This window comes from Doryrhamphus excisus, linkage group LG16 (assembly GCF_037039965.1).
Source record: "Doryrhamphus excisus strain RoL-2023G ecotype Guam linkage group LG16, RoL_Dexc_Guam_v1.1, whole genome shotgun sequence".
Classification (NCBI taxonomy): domain Eukaryota; kingdom Metazoa; phylum Chordata; class Actinopteri; order Syngnathiformes; family Syngnathidae; genus Doryrhamphus; species Doryrhamphus excisus.
Window position 1 is genome coordinate 1,179,196 of NC_136372.1, and position 27,649 is coordinate 1,206,844.

Below are 27,649 nucleotides of genomic sequence, written 5' to 3' on the forward strand. Positions count from 1 at the left end.
AGGTGTCTAGATCTATGTGCAAATCTATGTGTCTAGATCTATGTGCAAATCTATGTGTCTAGATCTATGTGCAAATCTATGTGTCTAGATCTATGTGCAAATCTATGTGTCTAGATCTATGTCCAAATCTAGGTGTCTAGATCTATGTGCAAATCTAGGTGTCTAGATCTATGTCCAAATCTAGGTGTCTAGATCTATGTGCAAATCTATGTGTCTAGATCTATGTGCAAATCTAGGTGTCTAGATCTATGTGCAAATCTAGGTGTCTAGATCTATGTGCAAATCTATGTGTCTAGATCTATGTGCAAATCTAGGTGTCTAGATCTATGTCCAAATCTAGGTGTCTAGATCTATGTGCAAATCTAGGTGTCTAGATCTATGTGTGAGAACTAGTGAAAGTAGATCTATGTGTGAGAACTAGTGAAAGTAGATCTATGTGTCTAGATCTGTGTCATCCCAAATAACCACCAAACACCATCTGGAAGAAAGCTTTATTCTCGGATGAAAAAGAAAATGGGCAACCTTGACGGTCCTGATGGCTTCCGACATCACTGGCATGACAAGAAGATCCCACCTGAGATGCTGTCGAGGGGGCGCCATCATGGAGGTTGTGCAGGAGTGGAGAACGGCAGCTGGAGATGTTGCAGGAGGTATCGCTCTCAATTCTAATAATGGATGAGATTTCCAAGGCACACAAAACGCTTCACAATGAAGTCATTCACTCGTCGGCCTCACACTGCTGGTGGTAAGGTACATCTGTACACACAGCTGCCCTAGGATAGCCTGACGGAACCTCTGCGACCACCACCAAACATTCATACACCAGGCAAAGTGGGTGAAGTTTCAGTGAACAGTGAACAGTGACTGGGTGGAGGAAGGGAGAATCGAACCGCCAACCTTTTGGTTTCTGGCCACTTTTGCAGTTAAAGCCCAAATGGCTTTTTGATCAGCTGATGAACACCATGCCTATTACACGCATGTTTGCATGAACTGGTTTACTCGAATTATTTTTGGAATTTTTCTATTTTTGTTGTTCATCAGGAATGGCTGTACAGGCGGGGGGGGGGGCATCAAATGAAACGCAGGGGAATGAATCCCATGATTCCCACACAACAGTGATGGGTGCAAAGGTACATCAAAGCCGTCGTCCCCACCTCCGGCAGCCAGGGGGCGGGGCTAAAGCGGAATGAGAGGAACCAAATGACACCTTGATAAGGACTGTCGCAACGGCAACAGTTGCCAAGGAGACCCGATGGCAAGATGCAGAGGTTTAGTGGGGGGGGGGGGGTGTAGATGATGCCGTTTCGGTTGCTGACTGACGAAGGCCACTGTTAGTGGCATTAGTGTGTCGCCATGGCAACGAGGAGCAGACATACATACGACATTATGTGCCCACTCCCCTCAGATGGGCTATTCCATTTCCGCTTATCCAGAGTTGTGTGGGGGGCAGAATTCCAAGTAGGGAAGCCCAGAATTCCTGGTCCTTGGCCTCCTTACGGCATTCCCAGGCCAGCTGAAGTGGAATAAAATAAAAGTAGAAAATTATCCATGGAATCCCACCAACTTATGTGCCAGTTGTTTAATTTCCAAAGTGAGCTGGGCTAACAGAACACGGGTGTAATTAGAACCAGTGGAATCATCTAATTAGAAGAACAAGAACAATATTACAATAAAGAGAACACTTGAGCTTAAAAAAAGAGCAAATAAAAATCGAACTGGATAAAAAACCCCAAAGAAGAAAAAGAAAAAACACTCATCATCGTAAGTCATTTTCTTTGAAAAGAGATCTAGAAGTTTATCCATATTTTCTTTGTAGTCTTTTTTTTCCAGTAGAAATAAAAAAAGTCTTTTTTGTCCGAGCACCACGTACGCCCCCCCCCCCCCCCGCCCCACCATCTCCGAAAGTGCTTAGCTCGGCACACATGACAACACCGAGACGCACGCGTGAATAATCCTCACAGAGCCTCCCGGCGTCCGCGCTGCCCCGGGAGGCCATCTTGGGAAAGGGCGGGGCGGGGTGGGGCGGTCGCAGCAGTAAAAAAAATAGAAAAAGAAAAAAACGTGGGTGTACAAATGAAAAGGAAAGTAGTGCTAACGACGAGCATGATGCTAACGCTAACATTGTGATGGCGAGCAGCTTCGTAGGAATATGTACACTGTGAGCTTGGTCAGCAGGACGCCGCTGCTTCTTCTGGTTTTCGTTATTGATGCTACACAGCACGCCGACCCTGGTGGTGTCACCGCCACACAACACGCCGACCCTGGTGGTGTCACCGCCACACAACACGCCGACCCTGGTGGTGTCACGGCCACACAACACGCCGACCCTGGTGGTGTCACCGCCACACAGCACGCCGACCCTGGTGGTGTCACCGCCACACAACACGCCGACCCTGGTGGTGTCACCGCCACACAGCACGCCGACCCTGTTGGTGTCACCGCCACACAGCACGCCGACCCTGTTGGTGTCACCGCCACACCAAATTTTTGCGGCTACAAAAAAACTAAACTAAATTTACTCAAACACAGAGCGGCCATCTTGAAAAGTAGGTCGAAGAACAGCAGTTTTTGTCTTTAAATATATTCTTCACTTGTAGTTCTACACCAGAGGCTCCATAAAGATTCATTATAATTTATTTTTCCAGTGAAAATATATTTACCGTATATATATAATATGTACCTTCAGTCCCCCCCCCCCTTTTTTTTTTTAAACTTTATAGCGCTGGTTCGTCCACAACGCCACGTTTCCTTGCTTCCGTGAAAGTCGTGTAGGACGCATCCCGGCAATCCGGCGTGAAAACCACGCGGCGCGTTTGTCATCCGTAGAAATATTCCACAAAGACACAAAAACGCTTCCGGTGTGTTGGCTCGGTTTGGGACTTTGGCAAAGACGAGAGCTGGTCGTCGCCAGAACGACGCGCTGATGTAGAGCATGTGCTAGTCGCCGTCGCCGCGAGGACGTCGGCGACTCGCGGGCTCCCTCTTGGCTCTGCCCCCCATCCCCGCCCCCGCTTTGACCCCCTTGCTCCACGTGTCCTCAGATTTGAGTCTCTTGCACGTTCTCCTTGGAGCCGCTCTTGAAGAGCAGCGGCTCGTTCTGCCCCTTGGCCATCAGGCCCTTCAGGGAGCTGTGCAGGCTGAGCTGGGGCAGCGGCACCGGGGTGGGCAGGGTGCCGACGGAGCTGGGGACCTGGGAGCAGGACAGGGTCATGTTCTGGGAGCAAGGCAGGGGGTTATTGTTGTTGTTGAGGCCCACGGGGGCGCCCATGCCCAGCCCCGCCATGTTGAAGTGATGGGACTTGTAGTAGTTGAGGTGCTCGGATCGGGTCAGGCTGGGCAGGTTGACCGCGTCCGAGTGGTGTCGGCGCAGGCTCTGGCCGCCCCCTATCCCGCCGCTCTGGGTCATGCCAGAGCCCCCTGAGATGCCGCCGCCCCTGCCGCCAGCCCCCAGCTCGTCCTCCACGTTGATGATCTCGATGGCGCGGGCGGGGCCGTGGTGCTTGTGCAGCTGGTGCTGCTTCCTCAGCTTGTAGAAGACCACCAGCATGACGGCCGCCATGAAGGTGATGGCCACGAAGCAGCCGATGATGATCTTGGTGGTTTTCATCACGTCATCCAGGCCCGAGAAGCCCGGCTCGGTGATGGGCACAGTGAAGGTCGGTCGGGTGGCACGGGGGGACAGGGAGGACCAGTCCACCGACAGCGAGGAGGGCGTGGTGGGGACGCCGTCCGGCCAAAGGTGCCCCGAGGGGGTGGGACCGGGGAGGACGCGGATAAAGGTCTCGTTGATGGCCACCAAGGCGGACTCCTCCTCTCCGGGGGTCTCCACGGTTTCCACGGTGACGGTGGTGAAGTAGGTGTAGTTGACACTGACGTCGGCGGCGGTGACGTTGAGGACGGCGGTGGCGGTGGTGTTGCCGGCGGCGTTGGTCACCATGCAGGTGTACTGGCCCGTGTCGCGCAGCGTGACGTTGGTGAAGTTGAGCGTGCCGTCGTGCAGCACGGAGATGCGCACGCGGTACGAGCCGTGCGTCATCAGCGTGCCGTTGGGCGTGATCCAGTTGACCGACGTGGTGGAGGTGCTGGTGCGGCACTTGAGCTCGGCGGCCATTCCCTCGGTGACGTTGAGGTCGGTGGGCGGCTCCACGATGACGGGCGCGTAGCAGGTGAAGTGGCTCTGGTCCAGCTCGCCGATGTACTTGCCCTTCAAGAAGGGCGGGGCGTGGCAGCGGGCGCAGCAGGTGGTGTTGCTGGGCACCGTCTCCTTCAGCCACCAGCTGAGCCACAGCACGTCGCAGTTGCACACCCACGGGTTGTGGTTGAGGTGCACGCGCTCCAGCTGGTGCAGCGGCGTGAAGAGGTCGTGCGGCAGCGAGTGCAGCGAGTTGTGGGACAGGTTGAGCTCCTCCAGGTTCTTCAGGTCGTCAAAGGCGTTGCGCTCGATGACCGACACCTGAGAGTGCATGAGCCACAGCTTCCGCAGGGACACCAAGCCCTGGAAGGAGCCGGGGCGGATGATCTCCAGGCGGTTCCCCGACAGCTCCAGTTCCTCCAGCCGCACCAGCGCCGTCAGCTTGGGGATGTCCTTGAGGCCGCACATGCCCAGGTTCAGGTAGCGCAGGTTGACCAGGCCCACGAAAGCCGCATCCGAGATGAAGTCCAGCTTCTTGAGCTCGCCCAGGTCCAGGCGGCGCAGCGAGGGCACGCGGTGGAAGGCGTAGCCCGGCAGCGTCTCGATGGGGTTGTTGCGCAGCCACAGCTCGCGCAGCTTGCTGAGGTACTCGAAGGCATGGGATGGCACCAGCGTGAGGCGGTTGTCGAACAGCTCCAGCGTGTTGAGGTTGGGGAGGCCATTGAACGCGCCGACTTCAATCTGACGGATCTGGTTCTTGGACAGCTGGAGGATCTCCAGGTGCCTCAGGTGCTTAAAGGTGTCGGACTTGATGACCTGCCGGGGTACAAAAGGCAGAGTTACCACCCAGGACAAAAATATTGGGACGGCTCATGATCCATGAATGAAGGATCGATGGCAGGTCAGACTGGAGTACGCTTTTAAACCAAGAAGGGCGCCAGAGCGGCGCCCGCAACACCTGCTTTGATGTACCCCGCCTCTTACCCGAAGACAGCTGGGATAGGCTCCAGCACCCCTGTGACCCTTGTGAGGAAAAGAAAGAAAGAAAGAAAGAAAAAAAAGGAAGGAAGGAGGTAAGGACGGATGGAAGGAATGAAGGATGCATGGATGGAAGGAAGGATGGAAGGAAGGAGGGAATGAAGGGTAGATGCATGGAAGGAAAGAAGGAAGGAAAGAAGGAAGGAAGGAAGAAAGGAAGGAAGGATGGATGGATGCATGGAAGGAAGGAAGAAAAAAAGGAAGGATGGATGGAAGAAAGAAAGGAGGAAGGAAGGAAGGAAGGAAGGAAGGATGGAAGGAAGGATGGATGCATGGAAGGAAGAAAGAAAGAAAGAAAGAAAGGAAGGAAGGATGGATGGAAGAAAGAAAGGAAGGATGAATGGAAGAAAGAAAGGAGGAAGGAAGGATGAATGAAAGAAAGAAAGGAAGGATGGATGGAAGAAAGAAAGGAGGAAGGAAGGAAGGAAGGATGGATGCATGGAAGGAAGAAAGAAAGGAAAGAAGGATGGATGGAAGAAAGAAAGAAAGAAAGGAAGGATGGAAGGAAGAAAGAAAGAAAGGAGGAAGGAAGGAAGGAAGGAAGGAAGGAAGGATGAATGAGTGTCCAAACTTGACAAATTGCTACTTTGATATTTTGTAAAGCTGCTAAATATGCTAAGAAGTTACTGCATCAAATCAAATCATTTTTGCATGAAACACCCCCCCTAAATGGGGGACCCTATCGAGAACAAGTGTTCTAGAAAATGGATGTCCAGATGTAATGAAGTTGTGTTACTAGTTGTGTTCCTATTGGCTGCACCGTGTTGCTTTCCAAGTACACAAGCTGTAGTATTACACTTGTAATTGTCAATAATTGAGCGAGTGTAAAACAAAAGTTCAATTGGGCGACTCTTAAATCTTTCACACTCTTATGTGTGTGTATGTGTGTGTGTATGTGTGTGTCCAAAACTTGACAAACACACACACACACAAACTCCTGGAGAGGAGCCACCGTCGCCTCCAAATGTAGAGCAGGAAGTGGGAGTGGAGGGGGTTAGTCGTGGGGAGGGGGTGGGGGTGGGGGTGGGGGCGGGGGCTGTCAAGGCTCGACTGCGAGGAAACTCAGCCAAGGAAAAAATAAGCCAGAGAATCTAGGATGCCTTCAGGTGTTAAAACATTTTTAGCCTTTTTAATCATTGCAAGAGTCGCTGCAGGACGCCAGCCAGCGAATCAAAATGTATTAACTAAAAAGGAAAACTAATATTGTCTTTTTTTTTGTGTCCCCTTAAAACGTCTCCCACTGCATGTTGGGGATGAGCCAAAATACTTTGAAAGATGGAAGATGGAAGCAGTGGCGGTTTTTGCTTCGATGGCGGCTTTGGCTTTATTCATGTCATGAGCGCTTAGTAGTTTGGCTCACTCATCTTTGTGGACCCCCCTCCCACAGAGAACGTCCCCCTGGGCAATTTGGGACCCCCAGTAGATCCTTGAACATCCGGGATTCAGCAAGTAGTAGTTTAAAAATGACATCTATTTTAGAAGAAATGATTGTATAAGCAATTATTATTATTATATACATTATATAATTACAATATCATTTATCATTACAAAAACAGGTCCTTGAATGCACCATAGTTGTGTGCTGTGAGACACAAACATCAGTTAGTCTACATTCGCACGAGGTGTGTAAATCTCTTTGTGATAGACCAGGGGTGCCCAACCACCGGGCCGGGGACCGGTACCGGTACGTGGTGCATCAATGTCACCCATGACACCAAGATGAGGTTTGTACGCGCATCGAGATATAATATATATTTTAAAAACACAACAATACGATGCCAAGTGTAGATGATAATAACAATTCAATGGTTCCATGTGTCGATGTGGACATGAACCTTACATGATGGAATGATGAAGAAGCCAATCGTATGGGTGTCACCTGACAGTATTCAGTCAGCGGTGTCAAAAACAGACATCTTGATGACCCCCTGAACTCCTCACAGTTTATTATTATGACGATATCATGATAATAATGACCAACAATGACCAATAATAATGGCGCTCCATCCCTACATAAACGGCATCTGGGGACTTGGATGAGTTTCTAAAGCACACACGCAAGGCGGTACCGAGTCACACAAATGTTCCGCACTCTCAGTTTAGGGAAGATTCCGCAGCTTCTTAAATAATCCCCACCTTCCCTTCTTTTTGTCTGTCTTTTGTCTCCCATTCTTCCAGCTTACTTTCCCGTCAGAAGTGAAGTTTCAAAGCCCAAACCTGCATTGACAAGTTAAGCTCAAAATCCCAAACTGGCCTGTCTTCATCCAGACGATGATGTTTAAAACAAGCACGCTGTGTGTGTGTGTGTGTGTGTGTGCGCGCACATAAATGCTCCCCAAGGCAAATATGAGTGTGCTGTTGTGCATGCGGTTCCATGACTTATTGACTCGCAGCAATAAACAGCACTATGAGACGTGTGCAATTAAGAGGCTATGTCCCATATCGACGTGCAAGGCAAGCATCGTTTCTTGATGGCAAACATCAACGGTTTTTTCCTGCTGGAAGACGTCAATTAAAAACCAGTTTGTTGTGACAAGAGAATTAATTACAAACACGTCAGCGACATGTCAGAGTCATTAAAAGAAAATGTTATTCACAGCTGAAGGGTAGCGCTGCCCTTGTAGTACCGCCCCTTACCACAGGAGGCAGCAGGTGTGGCTAATGTTACAGTAATGCTAGGTGGAACAACGGGCTTTGGATCATTACAGGCACAATAATTCCTGGTAAAACACGGGCTGCTGTCGCTGCAGTAACTCACAGCAAGCCAAAACTCAACTCTGAACCCCTGACCTCACTTCCTGTCTGCCACCCATTCTGCTCCCCCAGCACCGCAATACAAACGTTTGGACGTGAGTTCATGTTTTGAGGTCTCAAAAATAACTAAAATATTAAGGTTTTTTATGCTCTAACTAGGAAAATATTCCATTTATAACTAAAGAATCTTTCCTTGTGGGTCTTTACCCAATTAACCTCCATAAACAAAGGATTACTGTGTACAATGTATACTTAGTACACAGTGTAGTACCGTTGCTGCGTACATACTAACATGACGATTGCAGCGTTTATCCGCTTTTCCTCGTCTGTTCTCTACGTTCCACTGCTGTGGATTATATAATCCACCATTATTTCACGTTAGCACCTTCCCGTTCCGCTCCATAGCCAAGATGGGGATTATTTATGGTACTCAGTGTACTGCACTTATGCACTTAGAAGACTTAAGTGTACTCAGTGTGCCAGTTGAGTAACATTAATGGACATGACCAGTTGGATTGCTTTCAGCGCAAAATGGAGATTTTTGCTCAATTTCTCTTTCAGGAAATGCCTTTTGATATATTTTTTTAAATTAATACAGCATAGTGACATCCATCCATGACCCTGGTGAGGGTAAGCTGTATAGAAAATGGATGGTGGATAGTGCCATCCATCCACGACCTTGGTGAGGCTAAGCAGTATAGAAAATGGATGGATAGTGCCATCCATCCACAACCCTGGTGAGGGTAAGCGGTATAGAAAATGGATGATGGATAGTGCCATCCATCCATCACCCTGGTAAAGGTAAGTGGTATAGAAAATGGATGGATGATGGATAGTGCCATCCATCCATGACCCTGGTACAGGTAAGCGGTATAGAAAATGGATGATGGATAGTGACATCCATTCATGACCCTGGTACAGGTAAGTGGTATAGAAAATGGATGATGGATAGTGACATCCATCCATGACCCTGGTGAGGCTAAGCAGTATAGAAAATGGATGGATAGTGACATCCATCCATGACCCTGGTGAGGGTAAGCGGTATAGAAAATGGATGAATGATGGATAGTGCCATCCATCCACGACCCTGGTGAGGGTAGCAGTATAGAAAATGGATGATGGATGGATAGTGCCATCCATCCATGACCCTGGTGATAGCTCGTGTTGTAAGATGTTGTTGGCTTGGTGGAGTTATGAATCTATATCAGCGATGTTATGCAGTATATTGTGCGTAAAACATCTCCATCTCGTGTTCCATTACAGCCCATGAAGTACGAGGAGGACGTTGGAGATCTGACCTGAATGGTGTTCTCCTGCAGGTTGAGGTATCGCGTGTTGACGGAGATGCTCTCGGGGACGTTGTCCAGGTTCTGCCTGGTGCAGATGACGCGGCTGGCCTGGTTGGAGCAGGTGCAGTGGGAGGGGCAGGAGGAGGAGGAGGCGGCACCCACCAGCTCGGACCCCGGCAGCAGGAAGTGCAGCAGCAGCTGGGCCAGCAGAAAGAGGAAGGGGGGAGGGCCGGGAAGGCAGGTCAGCGTGGCGATGCGCATGGCAACTGGGTCATGACCCGGCGCGGCGATCCGAAGGTACGGCCTTGGCTTTCCTTCCGCTCCGCCTCCTCACTGCTGCATCCCGCCCGTCCTGCTTGGGCTCCTTGGTGTCGGTGGAACATAAGACGTGCGCCGAGCAGACGCGATTCCCTTTCTTTCCTCCTCTTGTTGGCGAGACAAAGGCAGGAGTCACTGTTGAGAAACAACACGCAAACATGAAAGAGGAGAAGAAGAAGAGAGCGTGTTCAAGACGGAGCGCTCGGTGTTTTCCTCCAACGGAACAAATAACGGCGAGACATTTATAGCTCATCATCGGGGGGGAGGGCGGCTTGTCACAAAGAATCTTTAGGAGGCATTACAACTTTTGGTGGCAGCGCTCAAATCAAATCCCGCTTAATCCCCCGGAAGACGCCTTGTCAGCAGCCATCACATCGCCGCGGCGACGGCAGGTGCGCACCTAGGCCTGCCGTTAACCTGCGAACGCATCATCATCCCGTCTGACCTCTGCCAAGGCCCAAGACAATGCTGTTTCACTCCAGTCCTCCGGGTGGCAGTAATGTATTAGCTACACTAGCAAGCAACGGGTGGTCGTTAGCCCAGTTAGCCCTTCCGACAAAAAAGTTAGCTTAGCTATGGAAGCTACTACAGTCATGGATGGTCTTCTATTGTCATTGATTACATTTCATACGTTGCATGTGGCTAATAAGGATGTTAAGCGTATTTAGGCATCAAACCTGGATTATGCGGTGAGTGAACAATGGCAATTAAAGAGATAAGAGGGCTCTGGAGCTGAATTTTGAATTATGTCCCACAAAATGTTCTCCCATCCTGTGTGGAAGTGGTATGTTTTTTGCTCAAGTTTAGAAAAACAACTTACTGGTTAGCTTGCTAGCGAGCCGCTGTCTTGAGTCCCTTCATTCATTCATTTTCTACTGCTTTTCCTCATGAGGGTCGCGGGGGTGCTGGAGCCTATCCCAGCTGTCTTGGGGCAAGAGGCGGGGTCCACCCTGGACTGGTGGCCAGCCAATCACAGGGCACATATAGACAAACAACCATTCACACTCACATTCATACCTATGGACAATTTGGACTTGGCAATTAACCTAGCATGTTTTTGGAATGTGGGAGCAAACCCACGCATGCACGGGGAGAACATGCAAAGTCCACACAGAGATGGCCGAGGGTGGGATTGAATCCTTGTCTCCTAGCTGTGAGGTCTGCGCGCTAACCACTCGACCGTCGTGCCGCCTAAACAAAAACATAATAGGATTATTAAGGTGACTATAGGGGTGTTATTTCATGTGTATAGGGCTCTAATGTTAAAAAAAGTGGATTTAGAAGGTCAAACAAGTTTTCTATGCTCTAACTACAATAATATTTTATTTACTAATATTGAATCCTATATCGTGGTCGTTTCTGGAACCAATTAAGCGCTAGCAACGAGGGACGACTGTAGGCCAAAAATCGCACACTGAGCCGCTGTGATGGTTACTGGAGCAACCAGGACTACAACGTTTTACAGCGTAGCTCGGATGTTTCCTGCGTCTTTACAGAGGAAACGGAGAGCACGAGCGTAGTGGAAACGCAGTTTGGCTACTCGGCATCGCCGGCAATCCCGTTTTGACGTCTGACTTTTGTTGTGCGTGTAAATGATTTGATGAGTGATGAGAGCGGGGAATGAGGCTGATAGAGATCATCCCCAGCCTTAATTACACTCCCAACAAAGCTGGCAAACAAAAGCAAGACAACGCTGCTGGCTTTTTGTTGGAGGCTGAGATGCTAAATCCAAGCCTGCGGAGGCGCGGCGCTCCGCATCCTCAGGAGGACGCTAACCGCTGCCGCCGCAGTCTGCATTGGCGCTAAGCGGTGGATGGGTGGCTGGTGTCCGGCGGAAGGAGGGCGGGGGCCGCACCTTCGCCGGTCTGCAGGTGGCCGAGGCGCTGGCAGGCCGCAACAGCTCGCTTCTTGTTAAAGCACGGCCGCGATGATGCCACTTTGACACGGTGGGTGAGGAAGGGGGGATTATTAATCTGATGGATGAGTGTATGGCTGCAGGCAGGGGAGGGAATTATCAACAGCACAGTAATAGATGAATACTGAGCAGCTGCAGAGGGGGGGGGGCAGAGGAAGGGTGAGTGAAAGGGATGATGAGGGATAAAGAGCCTGAGATGGTATAAATAGTGTGGCCGGAGTAAAAGAGATTAAAAAGAGCGAGAATAAGGAGGAAGAGAGGAAGCATTAATATTAATCACCTCAGTCACTGAGAGAAGAAGAACAAGGGTGGGTGGGGGGGCAGGGGGATGGAGACATGGAGGTGAATGACAACATCAAGCATGAATATGAAACAGGTGACATGCAGCCAGGTCCTTCCTGAGGGGCGGGGCAAACAGGTCGACAGGCAGAGGTGCTTAGAAGGGGTTGGGGGGGGGGCTGATCAATAACGCAGTAGTTCAATGACACTAAAACACACACAAGGACACACTGATAAATCATCTGCAGCACACTCCCCGTTGGGGGAGACAGATAAAAAAAAAAAAAAAAAAAACACCCCCGCCTCCCCCAACGGTTATTTTTATTCCCTTTTTTAGACATTTCTCAATTATGTTTTTTTAACACCCACCCCATAATCACTCATCACCTGCCCCCCCACAACTCATTACATATTTCCAAGCCCCCCCTCTACCCCCTCATGCAGCAGCAGAATAGATGGTGCAGTGACCTCACACTCTGATGAAACATTAACCTGCTACAATGTCACACATTAACCCCTGACCTCGCCACCTAAACACCCTTCTTTTTGCACACGCACACACGCACACACGCACACACACACACACACACACACTGCAGCTTCCTTTCCCAGCTTTGCTCTGACTGGCGCTGCATTCAAATGTTCGCCCACAGTTACCATGGTTACTATTCAGCGCTCCATCCAGCTGTATCCCACCAACTCCTCCTCCTCATCACCCCCCCCCCTTCTTCCTCACTCATTAGCACCCCAAACGCACGCCTGTACAAATGGCACGGACCAAACACGGCGACACGGGCACACCGTGGCGCAATCATTATCACGCCGTGTAATAGCACGGCGGCACGGAACAACTCGGCCAGCGCCATCGGCCAGCGCCATCGGCCAGCGCCATCGGCCAGCGCCATCGGCCAGCGCCATCGGCCAGCGCCATCGGCCAGCGCCATCGGCCATGTGATGACTCCATCCATAGGTGTGGTCAGCAGAACGACGCACGTCCCATCACATTTCTGCATTTGCGTCCCACCATTCGGACTTTAACCAAAAACCAAATCCCACGTGACCTCCGCAAGTCTCACGACACTTCAGCACCTCACACTTGAAGTCCACACGTGTGCTTTGCGTACCCCGTGTCTTCCATTTTGTTATTAAAAGTGACTCCTGGGGTGAACGCTAGACTGAGTCTAAGATATTTGCGAGGTGAAAACAAGAAGGTCATGTTCTCTGCACTGGAGGACACCAGAAGGTCAAAGTCCTCGGCATACCAGGGTGCATGTCGTGTGTGTTGTGACCGGGGAAAAACATGCACTTCACTTCCCGTTATTCCCAACGCACCTCCCGCTTGCAGACATTCCACTTGACGTGCTATAAAACATTGAGGAGCGCCTTTAAAGCTGCATGATTACGTTCAGTGAGATATTCCAGACGTCCCGCGCGAGGTTTTCGCACGTTTAGCGCGTCGCCTTAATGCACGCTGACATATTTGATATCTTTGGACGCGTGACAGGAATTTTTAATCAGGTTTTGTGAGCGCGGCTGAATGTTTAATGGCGGACGTGTCGGCAGGCTAGAGGAGGTTAAAAGACTGCCGTCTCGGCGCGTTTGATCCGGGTTGCTCGATTGCATCCTGAGGATTGGACTTCCTGAAGGCCGCGCCCGCCTCTCAGGGAGGGGGGGCATTACATTACTTCTATCTGTTGTCCTTGCTAGCTTAGTTCCACGGTTTGGGTTCGGAAAAGGATGGAAATTATTATTATTACTACTATTATTACTGTGGTTCGTGCACAGACCTCACAGCTAGGAGACCCGGGTTCAATTCCACCCTCGGCCATCTCTGTGTGGAGATTGCATGTTCTCCCCGTGCATGCGTGGGTTTTCCGGGTACTCCGGTTTCCTCCAACATTCCAAAAACATGCTAGGTTAATTAGCCACTCCAAATTGTCCATAGGTATGAATGTGAGTGTGAATGGTTGTTTGTCTATATGTGCCCTGTGATTGGCTAGCCACCAGTCCAGGATGTACCTGGGATAGGCTCCAGCCCCCCCCCCGTGACGCTCATGAGAATAAGCGTACACGAGAAGTCCAAACTGACCAGTAGTTGGAACCGAACCACAACCCTCATTACCACCAACAAGTAGTTGGCGAAGGACAATCAGCACATTTAAAGGGGCCGTGAATGCTGAATGGCGAATGTGCAGGGCGCCACTGTAGTCCGCTATAAGGGGTACCAGGTTTGGTGGCCGGCAAGTCAACGCGAAACATATTGCTAACGACCAAAAAGGCTGCTCAAGAAATGTCGGCGCAGCATAAAACGAGGGTACGAACATCCCGGCAACAATATGTGCCATAGGGGCGGAGGCAGAACGGGACCCGAGCGATGGGCGTCCTCAATCAGGCACAAAACGCCGGCTGGCAGCTGCTGATTCATTCAATTGACTCAATCAATTACGTTTTTATTAAAATGCATTTAGCGGCGCTGCGTCTCCGGCGTGATGGATTTGATCACATCTTTTGAATCGATGCAATCATCGATCGGCCGTCTGAGGCATCTAACGTGCACAGGAAGTGGCTCTCATCTGGGTCGCTAATGGAGACTTTTAATGCCCTGTGGCTTGCTGATGTGTCAGATCCTTTAAAGACCGTCGTGAACGTGGCAGCCGGAACACTTCACGTAACAACGCTGCAATAAAACACAAATAAATACCGGCCGGACCGGAGGACACCCTTGGGAACCCCGAGGACCAGTCTCTCACGGTCACGCTACCGGGTATTAGGCATCCTTTCTGTCCGTCATCTTAGCAGATGATGGCGTCCATTGGGAAGCATCCCGGTATTCCAACCGCTTTGGGTCATTCTTCATGCCCGACTGAACACTCCAACACAGCAAAGTCTGAAAACCTGCAAACTCTTGTGAGCGGTCCAGTCAGTCCCGATTCTTTCAAGCGATTCTGATTCCCAGAAGATGTGTCAAACTGGATCAGACTCATGTGAACACCTCATAACGGAGCCAATGTGACGGGCTCCAACGGGAGCACCAGTCAGTCAGAGTGGCCGCTCGACCCCGGTCCTCTGGGTACATCACGTGTTTTATTGTTGATCTTCATGTCTTCATCCTGAAACGTTCCAGTTTTACACCTGAACGCTCCAGGTCTTTAAGACGGCTCCTAAATCCGACTCATCGGACCTCGTGTCAAACGGCTTCATCTGGGTTTTTTTTGGGGTAAATCAGTCAGGACTGATTGGCTGGCCATCAGTCCAGGGTGACCCCACAGTCAGCTGGGCTAAGCTCCAGCTACCCCCGCGCCCCTACCGAATGGGGGCTGGGTGGACGTCAGGAGTAAAAAAAGAGAAATAGGAGCGCATAAAGCTGCCAGTCCAAGAGCAGGACTTCCACCCAGCTACAAGTTTAAGGGAGATAAGCCGACACGATGATCTGCGAGCGCGCTGGATGAGGTGAAAGGACGCCAGAAGAAGACGTCGACTTTCTGTCGTGGTCCAGCAGGCAGGCTCATCTATCACACTCCGCGCTCGCACTCGTCGCAGGCACTTATAAACATTTAAAGCGTTTGACTAACCGCCAGGCAGAATTGACTTTGGGATGAAAGACCTGGGGGGGCTTTTAAAAAATGAAAAAGGCGAGCTCTGCATCAGGGCACCCAGGCTCTGATTTAATGGAGGACAAAAAAAAAAGAAAAAGAAGCAGTTTCTTCTGGCAGGAGCTGTGGAGCGCCACACAAACACACACAGGGCTTTCTCTTTTTAATCATGCCCCCCCCCCTTCATCATTCGTTGACAAAGGATCCTTATGAATAGTCCTAAATGAGACGCGGGGGGGGGGGGGTGATGTGCTGTTAACTGGATGGGAGAAAGGAAGCTCCTCTCTCGCCCACTTCCTCCCCAAGACTGACTGGACGGGCGGCGGCCTCGCTTCTCAATGAAGGTGTGACGTCAACGCACACACACACACACACACACACACACACACGGTGACGAATGGCATGCTTTGTGGTGCCCCATTCATAGGCAGGCCCCTGCAGGAAGGGGGCCCCGTCTTCTTAAACAAAGCAGCCAATCAGAAGATACCCAAATCATATTGATCATTGTAAAATATATGTGGGCGGGATGAGGGTGGGGGGGTTAACTTTATCAACGTTACATATTTGAATTGACAGAATTTCCTTTTAAATGTGATGTGAACGTCGAGTGCAAATAAGCAAGAATGAATAACGCTATGTTAGGAATGGAACATTTTCCCCTGCAATGTGTAATATGTTTCACTCTGTGGTAGATGAGCATGTCGTTGTACTTTGTCTAAAAGAGAGCGCTCAGGCAAAGTATCGCCCACAGAGTGGAACATGTTCCATTCCTAATGGGTGCTTGAGTTTGCTGAACAAGCAGACGCCATTTAGCTTTCAATGAGGCTCAAAATCTTTTAGATCCTAATGTACCGCGTTCTTATTCTGATTTTGTAAATCCTAACAACACAATGAGGACTTGTTTTAGGAAAAAAAGCCAACAAGTCTATTTTAAAAACGGCCTCTCATTCGTGCCAAACGGGACGCACTGCAGCACGGCGCCGTCACCCACTTTGTGCGTTCCAGGATGCGGTTAGGCAGACCTCATATATTCGCAATGAGTGGGGGAAGGGGGGGGGGGGGGTACGGCCACACATGTTCAAACCCCACCTGACCCGAGGGGGTGAGTTCACAGAATCATGCTAGGATGAAAGACGGGATGGAAGTGGGCCAGTCTCAGCACCAGGAGCTAACACCTAACAGCTAACAGCATGTTTTTTTAAATGCTAGCAATCAATCACGGCAAATACTACCTACTGTAATACCTACTATTCTCATATACTATAAAATGCATTACGTATATACAGTGCTACGCATATACTACTATGAATCAAGATACTACTAATATAATGTATTACTAATAGTCATATACTACTTTTAATCACATACTAATATTAGTCATACTACTAGTGATCACTGTACTGCTAGCGATCATATACTGTACTGCTAGCGATCATATACTGTACTGCTAGCGATCATATACCGTACTACTTAGCGATCATATACCGTACTACTAGCGATCATATGCTGTACAAATGAATGGTGTGCTACTATTAATCAAATACTATTATTTATTATGTACTACTATTGACCATATACAGTACTATTATTCATGGTGTACTGCTATCGATTATACACTACTATTGATCATAGAGTCTACTACAATTGCTTCTATACTAATATTGATACTATTAATACGACTGATGATGTACTACTACATAAAAAGTGTGATTGTACTTCCAGATGATGGGAATGATTTGTCTTGTGTGTATTCATGCTTGCTAATTTGTTGCTAATCAAAAGTAGAGGTACAGTAAAGTACATGAAAGCAGCGTTGATGTGATCAATGACGCCAAGAAGTTTAACGTGACTTCAAGATGTTTGGCAGGCGGAGGAACATTAGAGAAACTCTGCTGCTTCTAAGACCCAAAACACATCAATGCAGAAATATGTGTGTGTGTGTGTGTGTGTGTGTGTGAGTGTGTGTTGGCCACGCCAGGCACGGCATGTCAAAATAAAGCTCAGCATATCCTTCCCGCGTGTGCTATTTGTTTAGCTCGCCCTGCTTTGGATGTACGGCACAACACCAGGCTCCGGTCGGCTGCACTCATCTCGCTTTGTTGTTGCACATGAAATATTAAAACGCTGCTAAAAGACGCGCTCGGGCCTCCTGCGCTCACGTGCGACACACTCCGACACAAACACTGTTGCTAATCACCGACACACACAACCAGGTCAAGGTGGGGCCGAAAGTCAGAGGACTCCAACGGGGACATTCAAGACACAAAGCCGGCGACGCGCAGCAAATGAGGGAGCGATGTGGTGAATCAGCAGCAAACATATTCCATAAACGATAAAGACATGCGGTGCAAGAACGATAAAGACGTGCGGTGCACCATCGGCCAAACGCATCCATCTCCATCATCCAACGCAATAACACACACTTCATTAGGGACATGAGGGATGGGAAGACGCCATCTTTTTTATGGCAGAATGTTGAACATAACTCTCAATAAATACATCAATCATTTGTTGGCTCTTTGGTCTTGCCCGTGGTGAGTGTTTGTGTGACAGGTGTCTTATCCGCATCCCGAGCCGAGATCAGGAGAACTCTCTTAAAGCGACGGGACTAATTTGTGTTTCATGGACAGCGAGAGTGCAGACTGTGGCCTCCAGAAGCCGCAGACCGTAAACACTTGGGTGTGAGTCCAAGACCGGCGTGTAACATTTCAGTTTCCTATCGCACTGCTTATTCAAACAATACATGGTCTCACTTTATAATAATGTACACAAAAATAGAGTAGTGACTGAGGAAGTACTAGCTAGTGGCTAGGGTTGGTAGCGTCCTTAGCTAGTTTCAGGTGGGGTAGGATTTGCCCGTGTAGACGGCGTTTAGAGGTGAAAACAACACGAGAAGCAGAGAAGGGTGACGTGTCCAAGGTAACAGACGTGGAACGGGGAGAAAAACATCAGCGGGGGGGTGACGGAAACGTTGTGAGAGCTGCAAGGAAAGAAGCTAAAAGTGACATCACATGATCCAAAGCGGTGCATTCCATCCGGATGCAAATACGTGGAAATAAAAGCTGAGGTCCTTTCAAGGCAAAGCCAAACCGGCGTGGGAGGAAGGAAAACCGTCTGCTGGGGGGCACTGGAATCGCTCTCTGAATGTTTGCCGCTTGGTTGGAGGGTCAAATCAGAGTACTTTTAGTGGCAGATTACTATCACTGTCCTCCTGCATTGAACTGTACCATCATATTATTGAAATAATACCAACATAGCATGATCATGTTTGTGCCCAGTGAGTCTTTCTGCACGTCATCCTAAGTGACGCCCCCCCCCCAACCCCAACCGAACCATCAAATGGCAAATGGCTGCATGCGTGATACACTTGGCCCAAATCGTCGGCGACCTCGCCCCGGCCTTCGCCGTGAGTGACGCGCTGACTAATACGTGGACAGATAAACACTCATGCTGACAAACACGATAAGGCTTCGCCCGAGAAGCCCTGACGCGGGCTGACTGATGGACGTCTCCATGGAGACGGGTCACCCGGACTGACACGGCGAGCGTGCTTGCCAAACACATCTGAGGGAAACTGAAGTGGAGATGTTTGGATATCAAAGCTGTGCTGGAATATTCCGGCATGTGTGTGTGTGTGTGTGTCATGCTCTCACACCTCATCCTCACGCTATCGCTCACACGTCTCCATCACTCTCCTCCTCCTATCAGTGCACATATGCTCCTCTCCTCGGCTTCACCTGAGGCGTGTTTGCTTCCTCACCTCTCCTCCTCGGAAATGTTCCCACCCCACCCTAACTCCCAAATCACCCCCACCCCCGCCGCCGCTCTCCCACACGCTGTGTGAAATGGAAGCTCTTGCAGAGACCCGGGGTTGCCATAGTAACCTGCCATAGTAACCATCACGCGTGTCTCCGTCAAGGCGGCGGGGGCTCGGGGCGTCTGTGGGGCGACGCTTTTACCGACAACGACACAGAATTCCAGCATTTATCGGAAAGTATGAGAACTTTTCCGCATGACGTGATATAATATGATGACATGGATTCCATACATAATTCATAGTTAATGTGGAGTTGAATGGTGGCCCGCCACCAGTCAATTTGGATGCCACAGAACAATTTGCTACTTTTTTTAATCCTTCTTGACTTCTTCCACGCTAAACTCTTCCAAACGTCCCCCCATGGACCTTGTGTTTTAGGGCCTCCCCCCAAAGTGTCCTAAAATGTCTCGGACTGGTTTTGGCTGAAAGGGACGAGTTCTCAGCTACTGAGAGAAGCCAATCTCGTCTGATCTGGAAGCTAAGCGGGGTCAGGCCTCATTAGCGCTCGGATGGGTGGATTCCCAGGAACACACCGGCGATCGTGAGCTCAGGTGGAAGATTACACGTTTGAGCCGTCCAATTGACATCAGCCTCCTTTAAAGCCACCATTTAGCCGCCTTTTCTACGAGGTGAAAGTTTGGCCGCTCCAGTCCGCTTCCATCGGGGCCAAGTGGGGCCCTGCAGATTGGGATGTGAAGCTATGCACGTTTACAGGCCCTATGATTTACATTTAATTTAAATTTACACTGTATATTAAGCTTTCAGATTTAATATTTACATTCAGAGTGCGATGGACAGGAGACCAGTCCAGAATGTACATGTAAACTGCCTCTACCCCAAAGTCAGCTGGGATAGGCTCCAGCAGACCACCGCAACCCTGGTATGGACATGGGGCATAGAGAATGAATGAATTTATTTTCATATTTTTTATATCTAAATGTCAAATTTATTTTTAACATTTACTATTTAAATTTAAGATGTATTTTTAAGATTTACATTTAATTGTGAGATTTATTTTTAACATTTGTTAATATTTATTAATATTATTTCCATTTCTATTTCAGATTTTTAAAAGCCTTATATTTAGGTATAATATTTAGTTTTAATATTCAACATTTGTATTTAAATGTATACATTTAAAGTGAAGATTGAAGATATTAACTTTTTTTCAAAAGTTAAAAACTAAAAACATTTAAAAACCAAAAAAAATTACCTTAAAATTTAATTTCTACTTCAAATGTGAAGAAATTGTAAGAAAAGTGAGCTAAATATTGAAAATATGTACGAGGCTCATTGACTTTTTACACTGGGGCAGCCCATGGAGGAGAATGGGTGTAAAGATAGTGAATATGATATGAAATATGAATTTAATTAGCTGGTCAGCTCTGTTTGACGAGTTAGCATGCATTGACCAAGGTTCATGGTCAAAGTATTAGTAGTATTCCTGCTCTAGCAGGAAGACTTTGGGGGTCATCAAGTTCCTGTAGATCCTTGGACTATACGCTTGCGTGCTACTGTAAACCTGAGATTTCCTAATAAAGTTATACCTTATCTTATCTTATCTAGAATGTTGACAAATATGGCTGCAACACCACGTCAGGCGCCCTCACAGCGAAATGTGAGCGCGGACACCTTGGCTGCTGCCGCAGGAGAAAAGTGCAAGAGGGGCAAAAAATGTAAATAAAGAGGCGGAGTGAGTCAACACTCCGTATATTGCAGTCCAGGGAGTCGGGGAAACAAACCCGGAGTAATGGTCCAAGGCGTGCATACATCACGGCCGCCTCCCATGCTAGCACGTGCTCCCCGCCAACCCCCGCCCTCTTCCTCAACCGCGACATCACACCACCCGCCGAATGTGAGCCTCTGCCGTCGGATTGCACGTTATCTCAGGCGACAAGCGCTCCCACGCTGGCCCCGGGCACGTCGTGGTAGGCGAGCAGGTTGACTCACGAGCGTCGTTCTCCGCTTGGCCGCTGCCATCGACACCGTCAATATTTAGACGCTAATCAGCGTTAGCGCGCTGTGGCGGTATGGCCGACTCGGCAGCGCCGCGCCGAGCTCTTACAGTATGTCGCCGCTGACCCGGAAAAACAAACCCCCTGAAGACTCGGCGGTGCAACCAAGCGTTCTGGAGCTGCAAAGCATGCTGGTCCCTGGGGGGGCGGCAACAATCCTAATGATGGTTAACCTGGGCAGGACACAAGACCACGCCTCCTCCACGGACACGCCAACACACGTGTATTTTTTACTCAACATTTTGGAGGACCTCGAGTACGGAGGCGGACTTAATTCCCACACAGGAAATGAGGTGGGCCTCCTGTCATCAACAAATCATGTAGCCTAATGTTTAGCTAGCGGCATTTCTGGCTAGCGTTAGCGCCAAGGAGAAGCCGCAGCGTGAAATACCTTCTGATGTCCGCTGCCCCCCAAAGCGACCCTCCGACGGGTCGTTACGCGCACTTCCAAAAAGATCAAACCTTGCGTCAAAGGTGAATTGTGATTGGACCGTTTTTTGGAGTACATCACTTCGCTAGCTTTTCCTGTTTTTCCCCACCACCAAAACAAAAACAAAGGTAACGTTAATGGACTCACTTGAATAGTGATGTTCTATCTTCATACTGTTAGCTTGAATGTGTATATGTTTACTAATATTGGGGCATATTCAACCACAAAACAATGCTAATATGCTAATGATTGAATAAAGGGAGGGATTACCAGATGGTCAACAGTTCTACTCCCGCTACCACGCAGGAAGCTAAATAGCTACTCAATGAGTCGTGGTAGCTGACGCTCAGGAAAACACTGCCCCCTCGCGTTAGAGTTTAGGGAGTCACGTGCTCAGCCCCCGCCTGGGAGCCATAAGAGGGTCAAGATGGCGTCAGAAGGCTCGGCGTTATTGAAGCATAAGGAAGCCTTTGCATATGCTAAATGATCACAACGCGGTGACGGCGTACCGATACAACGCCCGCCCCCTCCACAATAAAAGACTCTAGGCTGTCAGGTGCGTGCCAAAGCAGCACAAAGCCGCCATGAGGCGTTTGGGTGATGGTCCGCATGGGAATACATTCCCTGGGGGAAATGTCACCATTCCTAATGATCACATTTGCTGTCATGAAGTTATTTCATAATTAATGGCTGCCCAGAAGTCATCATCATCATCATCATTATCATCCCCAAAGGGCTGACACCCGGGGCCGGGGGCGGGCAGAGGGGGCCAATCACAGCTGATTATCCCCCACCCCGCCACCACAGACAGCTTAGCATTTCTGCAGCGCACGGGTCAGCGCCCATACGCTCCCCCGGTCACCCACGGCCAATTTGTGCCGCATTGTGCGCAAAAACCTCTCAGGTTCACGCATGGCGGGAGCATGTGGTGCTGCCGCCGCCGCCGCAGCATCCAAAAGTAGTCGTTTCCCCTTCGGTAGCTGATCTGCGGTCGGCCTGCGAGCCGCGCACTTCGGCGGGCGTCGGCGCCATCAATGAATGACATGGCTGCCCTATGAAGACGTCAGCCAGCAGCTCGCCCTGATTACTGCACTTTTTGTGTCATCCATAATCTCTGGCCCTCTGCTTCTGTCTGAGGATCTCTCACACACTCACACACACACACACACACACACACACACCAAATTTAGGGCAAGTGTTCCTCTCCTTGCATTCTAATGCAGTAGCTGAGATGTTCCTCACAAGAAAAGCTATGTCTCTGGGAGGTCCAGCGACGCTTAAAGCAGACAAGGATTGACTTGAAGGCTTCGTTAAGACACAGGAGGGAAGTCAAAGATGTGCAGGGAATGCTGGAATGTTGTGTCTGCTTCAATAACAACAACCGCCGCTTTGGCCCTACGCTATGTAACTCGGTCCAATACATTTGATCCTTCCAAGCCTCAGTTAGCGGACGGTAAGACAATGTTACGTCCAATGATATTCTACTTTTCTAAACAGTTCCTTCATTCCTCACTCAGGGAGGAGTGGCCTTGGAGGAGGTCTGCTCTCATCTTAAACTGAACGTTTCCTAGCACTTGATACGCCGAGCGGCAGGAACGTACGAGGTAGTGATGCCAGTGCATCGGAATGCCGTGTTTGTTTGACACGTCTTCCTACTCCTCCTCCTCATCGCTACACGTCACCATCATTTACACATTTCACGCCCCCCTCATTGCGGCGACACAAGACTGGAGGAGGAATAACGGCAGACCTACAACGAGGACTTTGTGAAGACCTCCACCAAGAAGACCCGAGTTGTCCTCATGTGGATGATGATGCCCATCAGGTACGACACCAGGCATCCAACAGCTGTTAATGACACGTTCCTGCTAGTCTCAACTGGTCATCATCAGCATCAATTGAAGAAGTGATGATGTGTTTTGGACCCCAGCTACACTTGCAAACCCAATGTGTCCCAAGGGGGGGGGGCACATATTAAAACACAGTCCGCCATGGGATGTTTCGCAGACACCAACTGCAAATGGCCCAAACCCCCCCCCCCCAAAGTAGCTTCGAGTACAGCCGATCTCTGCACATTGAAAGCCTCATTTTTGCATGAGATTTTGCACTTTGTTCACCGGTCCTTGAACGCACCATCGCACCAAACAGTAAGTCATCATCGATTCGGGGTATATAGCTCTACATTTATACATGAAAGGTGTTTCCATTGCTGAACAACGGCAATTGAAGAGAGAAGAGGAGCGGAATCTAACCTAATAATTACAACACTAACTTTTATCGCAAATGCTGATACAAAATCAGAGAGAAGGTCCAAAACGTCGAGCTAGCTGGAGGATTTGGAGGGGGAGGAGCAAGGCGTGTGTGAAAGGTAGACATATGGGCGTGGCTTATGGCCACCCAAGAAGGTGGCAGAATGCACGTCATTACGTCACCATTTAGCGTTCATGGAAACATTTGAAGCATAGAGGAGGGAGAGCCAACCAGAACGGAATGACATGCTAACTTTTGTAAAGCTATTTCGGACCAGGTGGGGGTGTTTGTGTGTGTGTGTGTGTGGGGGGGGGATTAGCGGTGTCTGTGATGAACAACAGTGACATTTACAGCAGCGGCGACGGCGGCCGCTGAATCACGAAGCAGCAAAAAGAGTCTTCACCTGTAACAAGTGACTCTTCCTCAGTCATTGTCCTCTCGCCCCCCACCCAGTCTAATCCTGCCCCAGTGCCCCACTTCACCCTCTAACACCCCCAATGAAGGAGTCAACTCCCCCCCTCAGAAGGACACCCCGACGCTGGGAACAGAACCACAGTGTTCCTTCATCAGTCCTCATCTATCTCATCCTTGTTCTCAGCTTGAGGAGGAGGCAGGGAGGGGGCGGCCTCCAGGGGTTGGGGGTGGGAGGGTGGTGGATTTGACTGACTCACATCTTTAACCCATCGCACATGAGCCCGCAAGGTGCCTCCGCATTTTTCATCAGCGGGAAGGAAAAGGAGGAGGAGGAGGATGCAGCAGCACCCCGGGAAAAAGCTTATCACGGCAAAGTGGGATGAGAGAACATCAGCGGAGCTTCTCAAGGTTACCACACCAAAAATGGGAGGAAAAGTTGGAGACAAATTCCAAGTATGCAAATGAGTTAACTCCTTAACGCTCCCTGGCACGCACACACACACACACACACACACACATTCCTGGATCACAGCCGCATCAGCACCGGCACCGGCATGAGACATGAGACTCACCTTGACCGTGCGTGGAGACGATGACGACGATGACGACGATGAGGAAGATGAGGATGAGGGCGATGGCGATGCCGGGAAAAGACGCATCCTGCTGCCGCGACTCTCCGGGCAACGTGCTCCTCTGCAGAGTGGCTGCCGAATGGATGCTGTCGTCTTCTCCTCCTCCCTCCCTCACTTTCTCTCTCTGCCGCACACATGGACGAGAGAGGAGTGTCTGATGGACGTTACCACGACAACCTGACACGCTTCCAGAACAACACGTGACCTCCTGAAACACAAACACGCATCGATTGTTACCGCCAACACCTTCAACGCACAAAAATGTTTACGATTAATGGTTGGCGGGCCGTAAATGGCCCCTGCACCGGAGCTTCCCCATCCCTCCAGCTATCGCCGTTCCCTTGGCAACGACCACACACACACGCGCATGGCCACGTGTTACGCCACATGATTGACAGCGTGAAGGTGGCAGGAAAGGAGGGGTTGTTTTTGCACAACCTTTTAAAAATAAATCATCTCAATGGTGTTGTCAGGGAAGGTGAGGTCAGGGTTGAGCCGCCAATCACCTCGGGGGGGGCGGGGGGCGGGGTTGCATATGCAGACGTTCTCACACGGCATGCAGCAACAGGACCAGCAACCTGTTCTTGCATGGATCATGGATCATGGATCGTGCACGTGACCTCTCTCACCCCTCGTGCGCTTTATGAGCAATATGTAATTGCTCGTTAGCAGCCCCCCCCCCCCCCCTTTCCCTCCCCGTACCCCCCCAGCAGCTAGCGGGCCCTCTGCAGTCCTCCATGCCGCTTCCAGCAGCAGCTTGTTTAGTTGCTCCCTCACTGTGGCTGCTCGCTGCTATTAAATTTCAAGTCACACAACAGTGCAGTGGAGAGCCCTCTCGCCCCCCCACCCCCCCTCCCTGCTTCCTCTCTCTCTCTCTCTCTCTCTCTCTCTCTCTCTCTCTCTCACATGCTCCCAGGTGGGAGGGCGGGAGGGAAGGGGGGGGGGCTGTATTGTGGTCATCCCATATTGAGTCCTGTGCTGTCTTCAATTCCAAATTCTCCATCTTGCTGATGCAAGGATGCTCTCATCATCTCACCCCCCTCCCCCCACATTATTTAAATAAGCCTCCCCCTCACCCCCCCCCCCCCCGCCACTTCCACCCTCGCCTCACTGTGCTGCAGTGGTGTCGGACCTTTCAACGTCCTGACTGAGAGGAGGATGCCCGTCAATGACTAAAGATGGCCGCCAGTGAAGGATTGATGTGACTCGGTGGGTGGCGGAGACAGGAAGTTGAGGATGGGGCGGGGCTTGTTGAGAGATGAGGTGGAGAACACCGCGGCCCAAATTGAAGCCTGATCCGCATCTGATGGGACACCAGCACGCCATCGGCTCCGTCGTCACTGTCAGAGTTGAACACAGATGGGGGGGTGAATTAAATTAGGAATATGAATTAGCTTGAGAGGAGACTGAGGGCAGCCAAGTGGAGACTGTGGAGTAAAATTCTGGCCCATCAGACCTCCATCTGCACCAGCTTCAGTAGACATCACATTTCCTGTGTCGATGGCGAGGCTGGATGATGACTCCTCCTTCTTCTCCTCCTCGGGCCAGAGCGTGACAGGAACTTTGCCCTCCGGGATTGCAGAAGCCATTAATGCCGAGCAGCACCTCCGCCAGGCAACATCATCTTCATGCGTGGCCCACGGCCTCTTTAAGTGCTCCACTGGCCTCCGCCACACGCAATCAACACGCTCGCCCACTTCAATTCTGACTTCATCGTCTTAGCATGAATGCTAACATCCTTCGTCCTACTAGAGTCTTGGTTTTACTCAGACCTGGAACGATAAAAGAGTAATCTCGAGACAATCGGTCAGAAATACTAAAGCAGTTAAAAACAACCAAAACACAGACGCCACTGGGACTGAAGCCAGCCGCCCGACTCGGTCCTGTCACTGCTCAGGGACTAAAATGGTTTCTCTTAAAAAGAACAATAAAAGGTCTGAGAGGGGGGGGGGAGGGGGGATACAGTACGTCTTCATTCGCCCATTTGTCTTGTGCGAACTTTCACTCTGCCGACTCGGAATTGCAGCAATATTTCACACACGCTGCCTGCAACTTGTTGCACTGAATTGTAGGAGTTGGGGCCACGAATGGGCTTTCATCGGGAGACGCCAGGAGCGTCAACGATGACTTCCTGTCAGCAAGCGACAATATTCATGATGGCTTCTAAATGGCCTTATCGAGCCTCTACTTCCAGTGCCCCCCCCCCCAGTGTGTCGAGTTTGAGGGTCTCTCGGACTGATGGAAGTCCACAAGGTGCTACTGTGATGCCCTCAAACAGGAAGTGAAGGACATCTGAAGGTGCACGTCTCCAGTCACTGATGTCTTTTTGCTGAGGCAATTCATCACATGGACGTTTTAGTGATGGAGGTGAGCGTAGGAGCGCAGACAAGCACTAATAGTGCGGCGCGGCGATGGAGGCACATAAGCGGAGGTGGTGAGCGAGACAGAAGAAGGTAGACTAGCAGAGCTAAGTCGGGCTCCAAGGGGCCTGCCAGTGATTAAGGGATGAGCAGCCGCCACTGAGGGACTAGTGTCTATCTGCGCAAGCTCCGGGTGAAAGGGAGCAGGCGCTCGCAATCAAGAGCCCACTGTCATGGTAGCTTAGCAACCATCTCCCAGGCGACCGGGGATTGACATCACTTCCCTTCTTGGTGTGGCGGCGTTCGGGGTCGACCGGTGTGGACATGCGAGGAAGACGCGCGTCTGCACGGCAGCGACGGCGTTTGCGCTGGCGGCGGAGTGCAGCCTGATTGGCGGCGATGCCAGGAAAAGC

The 27,649-nt window shown here is 50.2% G+C and overlaps 1 protein-coding gene across 1 annotated transcript; it reads right to left on the reverse strand.

Annotated features, from left to right (window-relative positions):
- Window positions 1-408: 408 nt before the first annotated feature.
- On the reverse strand, window positions 409-27,551 carry lrrc4ba (leucine rich repeat containing 4Ba). Its single transcript, XM_058048442.2, has 5 exons — window positions 26,333-27,551; window positions 26,009-26,216; window positions 24,817-25,084; window positions 9,223-9,666; window positions 409-4,948 (listed from the first exon to the last, which is right to left on the reverse strand). The coding sequence occupies exons 4-5, from the start codon at window positions 9,472-9,474 to the stop codon at window positions 3,038-3,040; spliced, it is 2,163 nt and encodes a 720-aa protein (XP_057904425.2). The 5' UTR covers window positions 9,475-9,666; window positions 24,817-25,084; window positions 26,009-26,216; window positions 26,333-27,551; the 3' UTR covers window positions 409-3,037.
- Window positions 27,552-27,649: the final 98 nt, after the last annotated feature.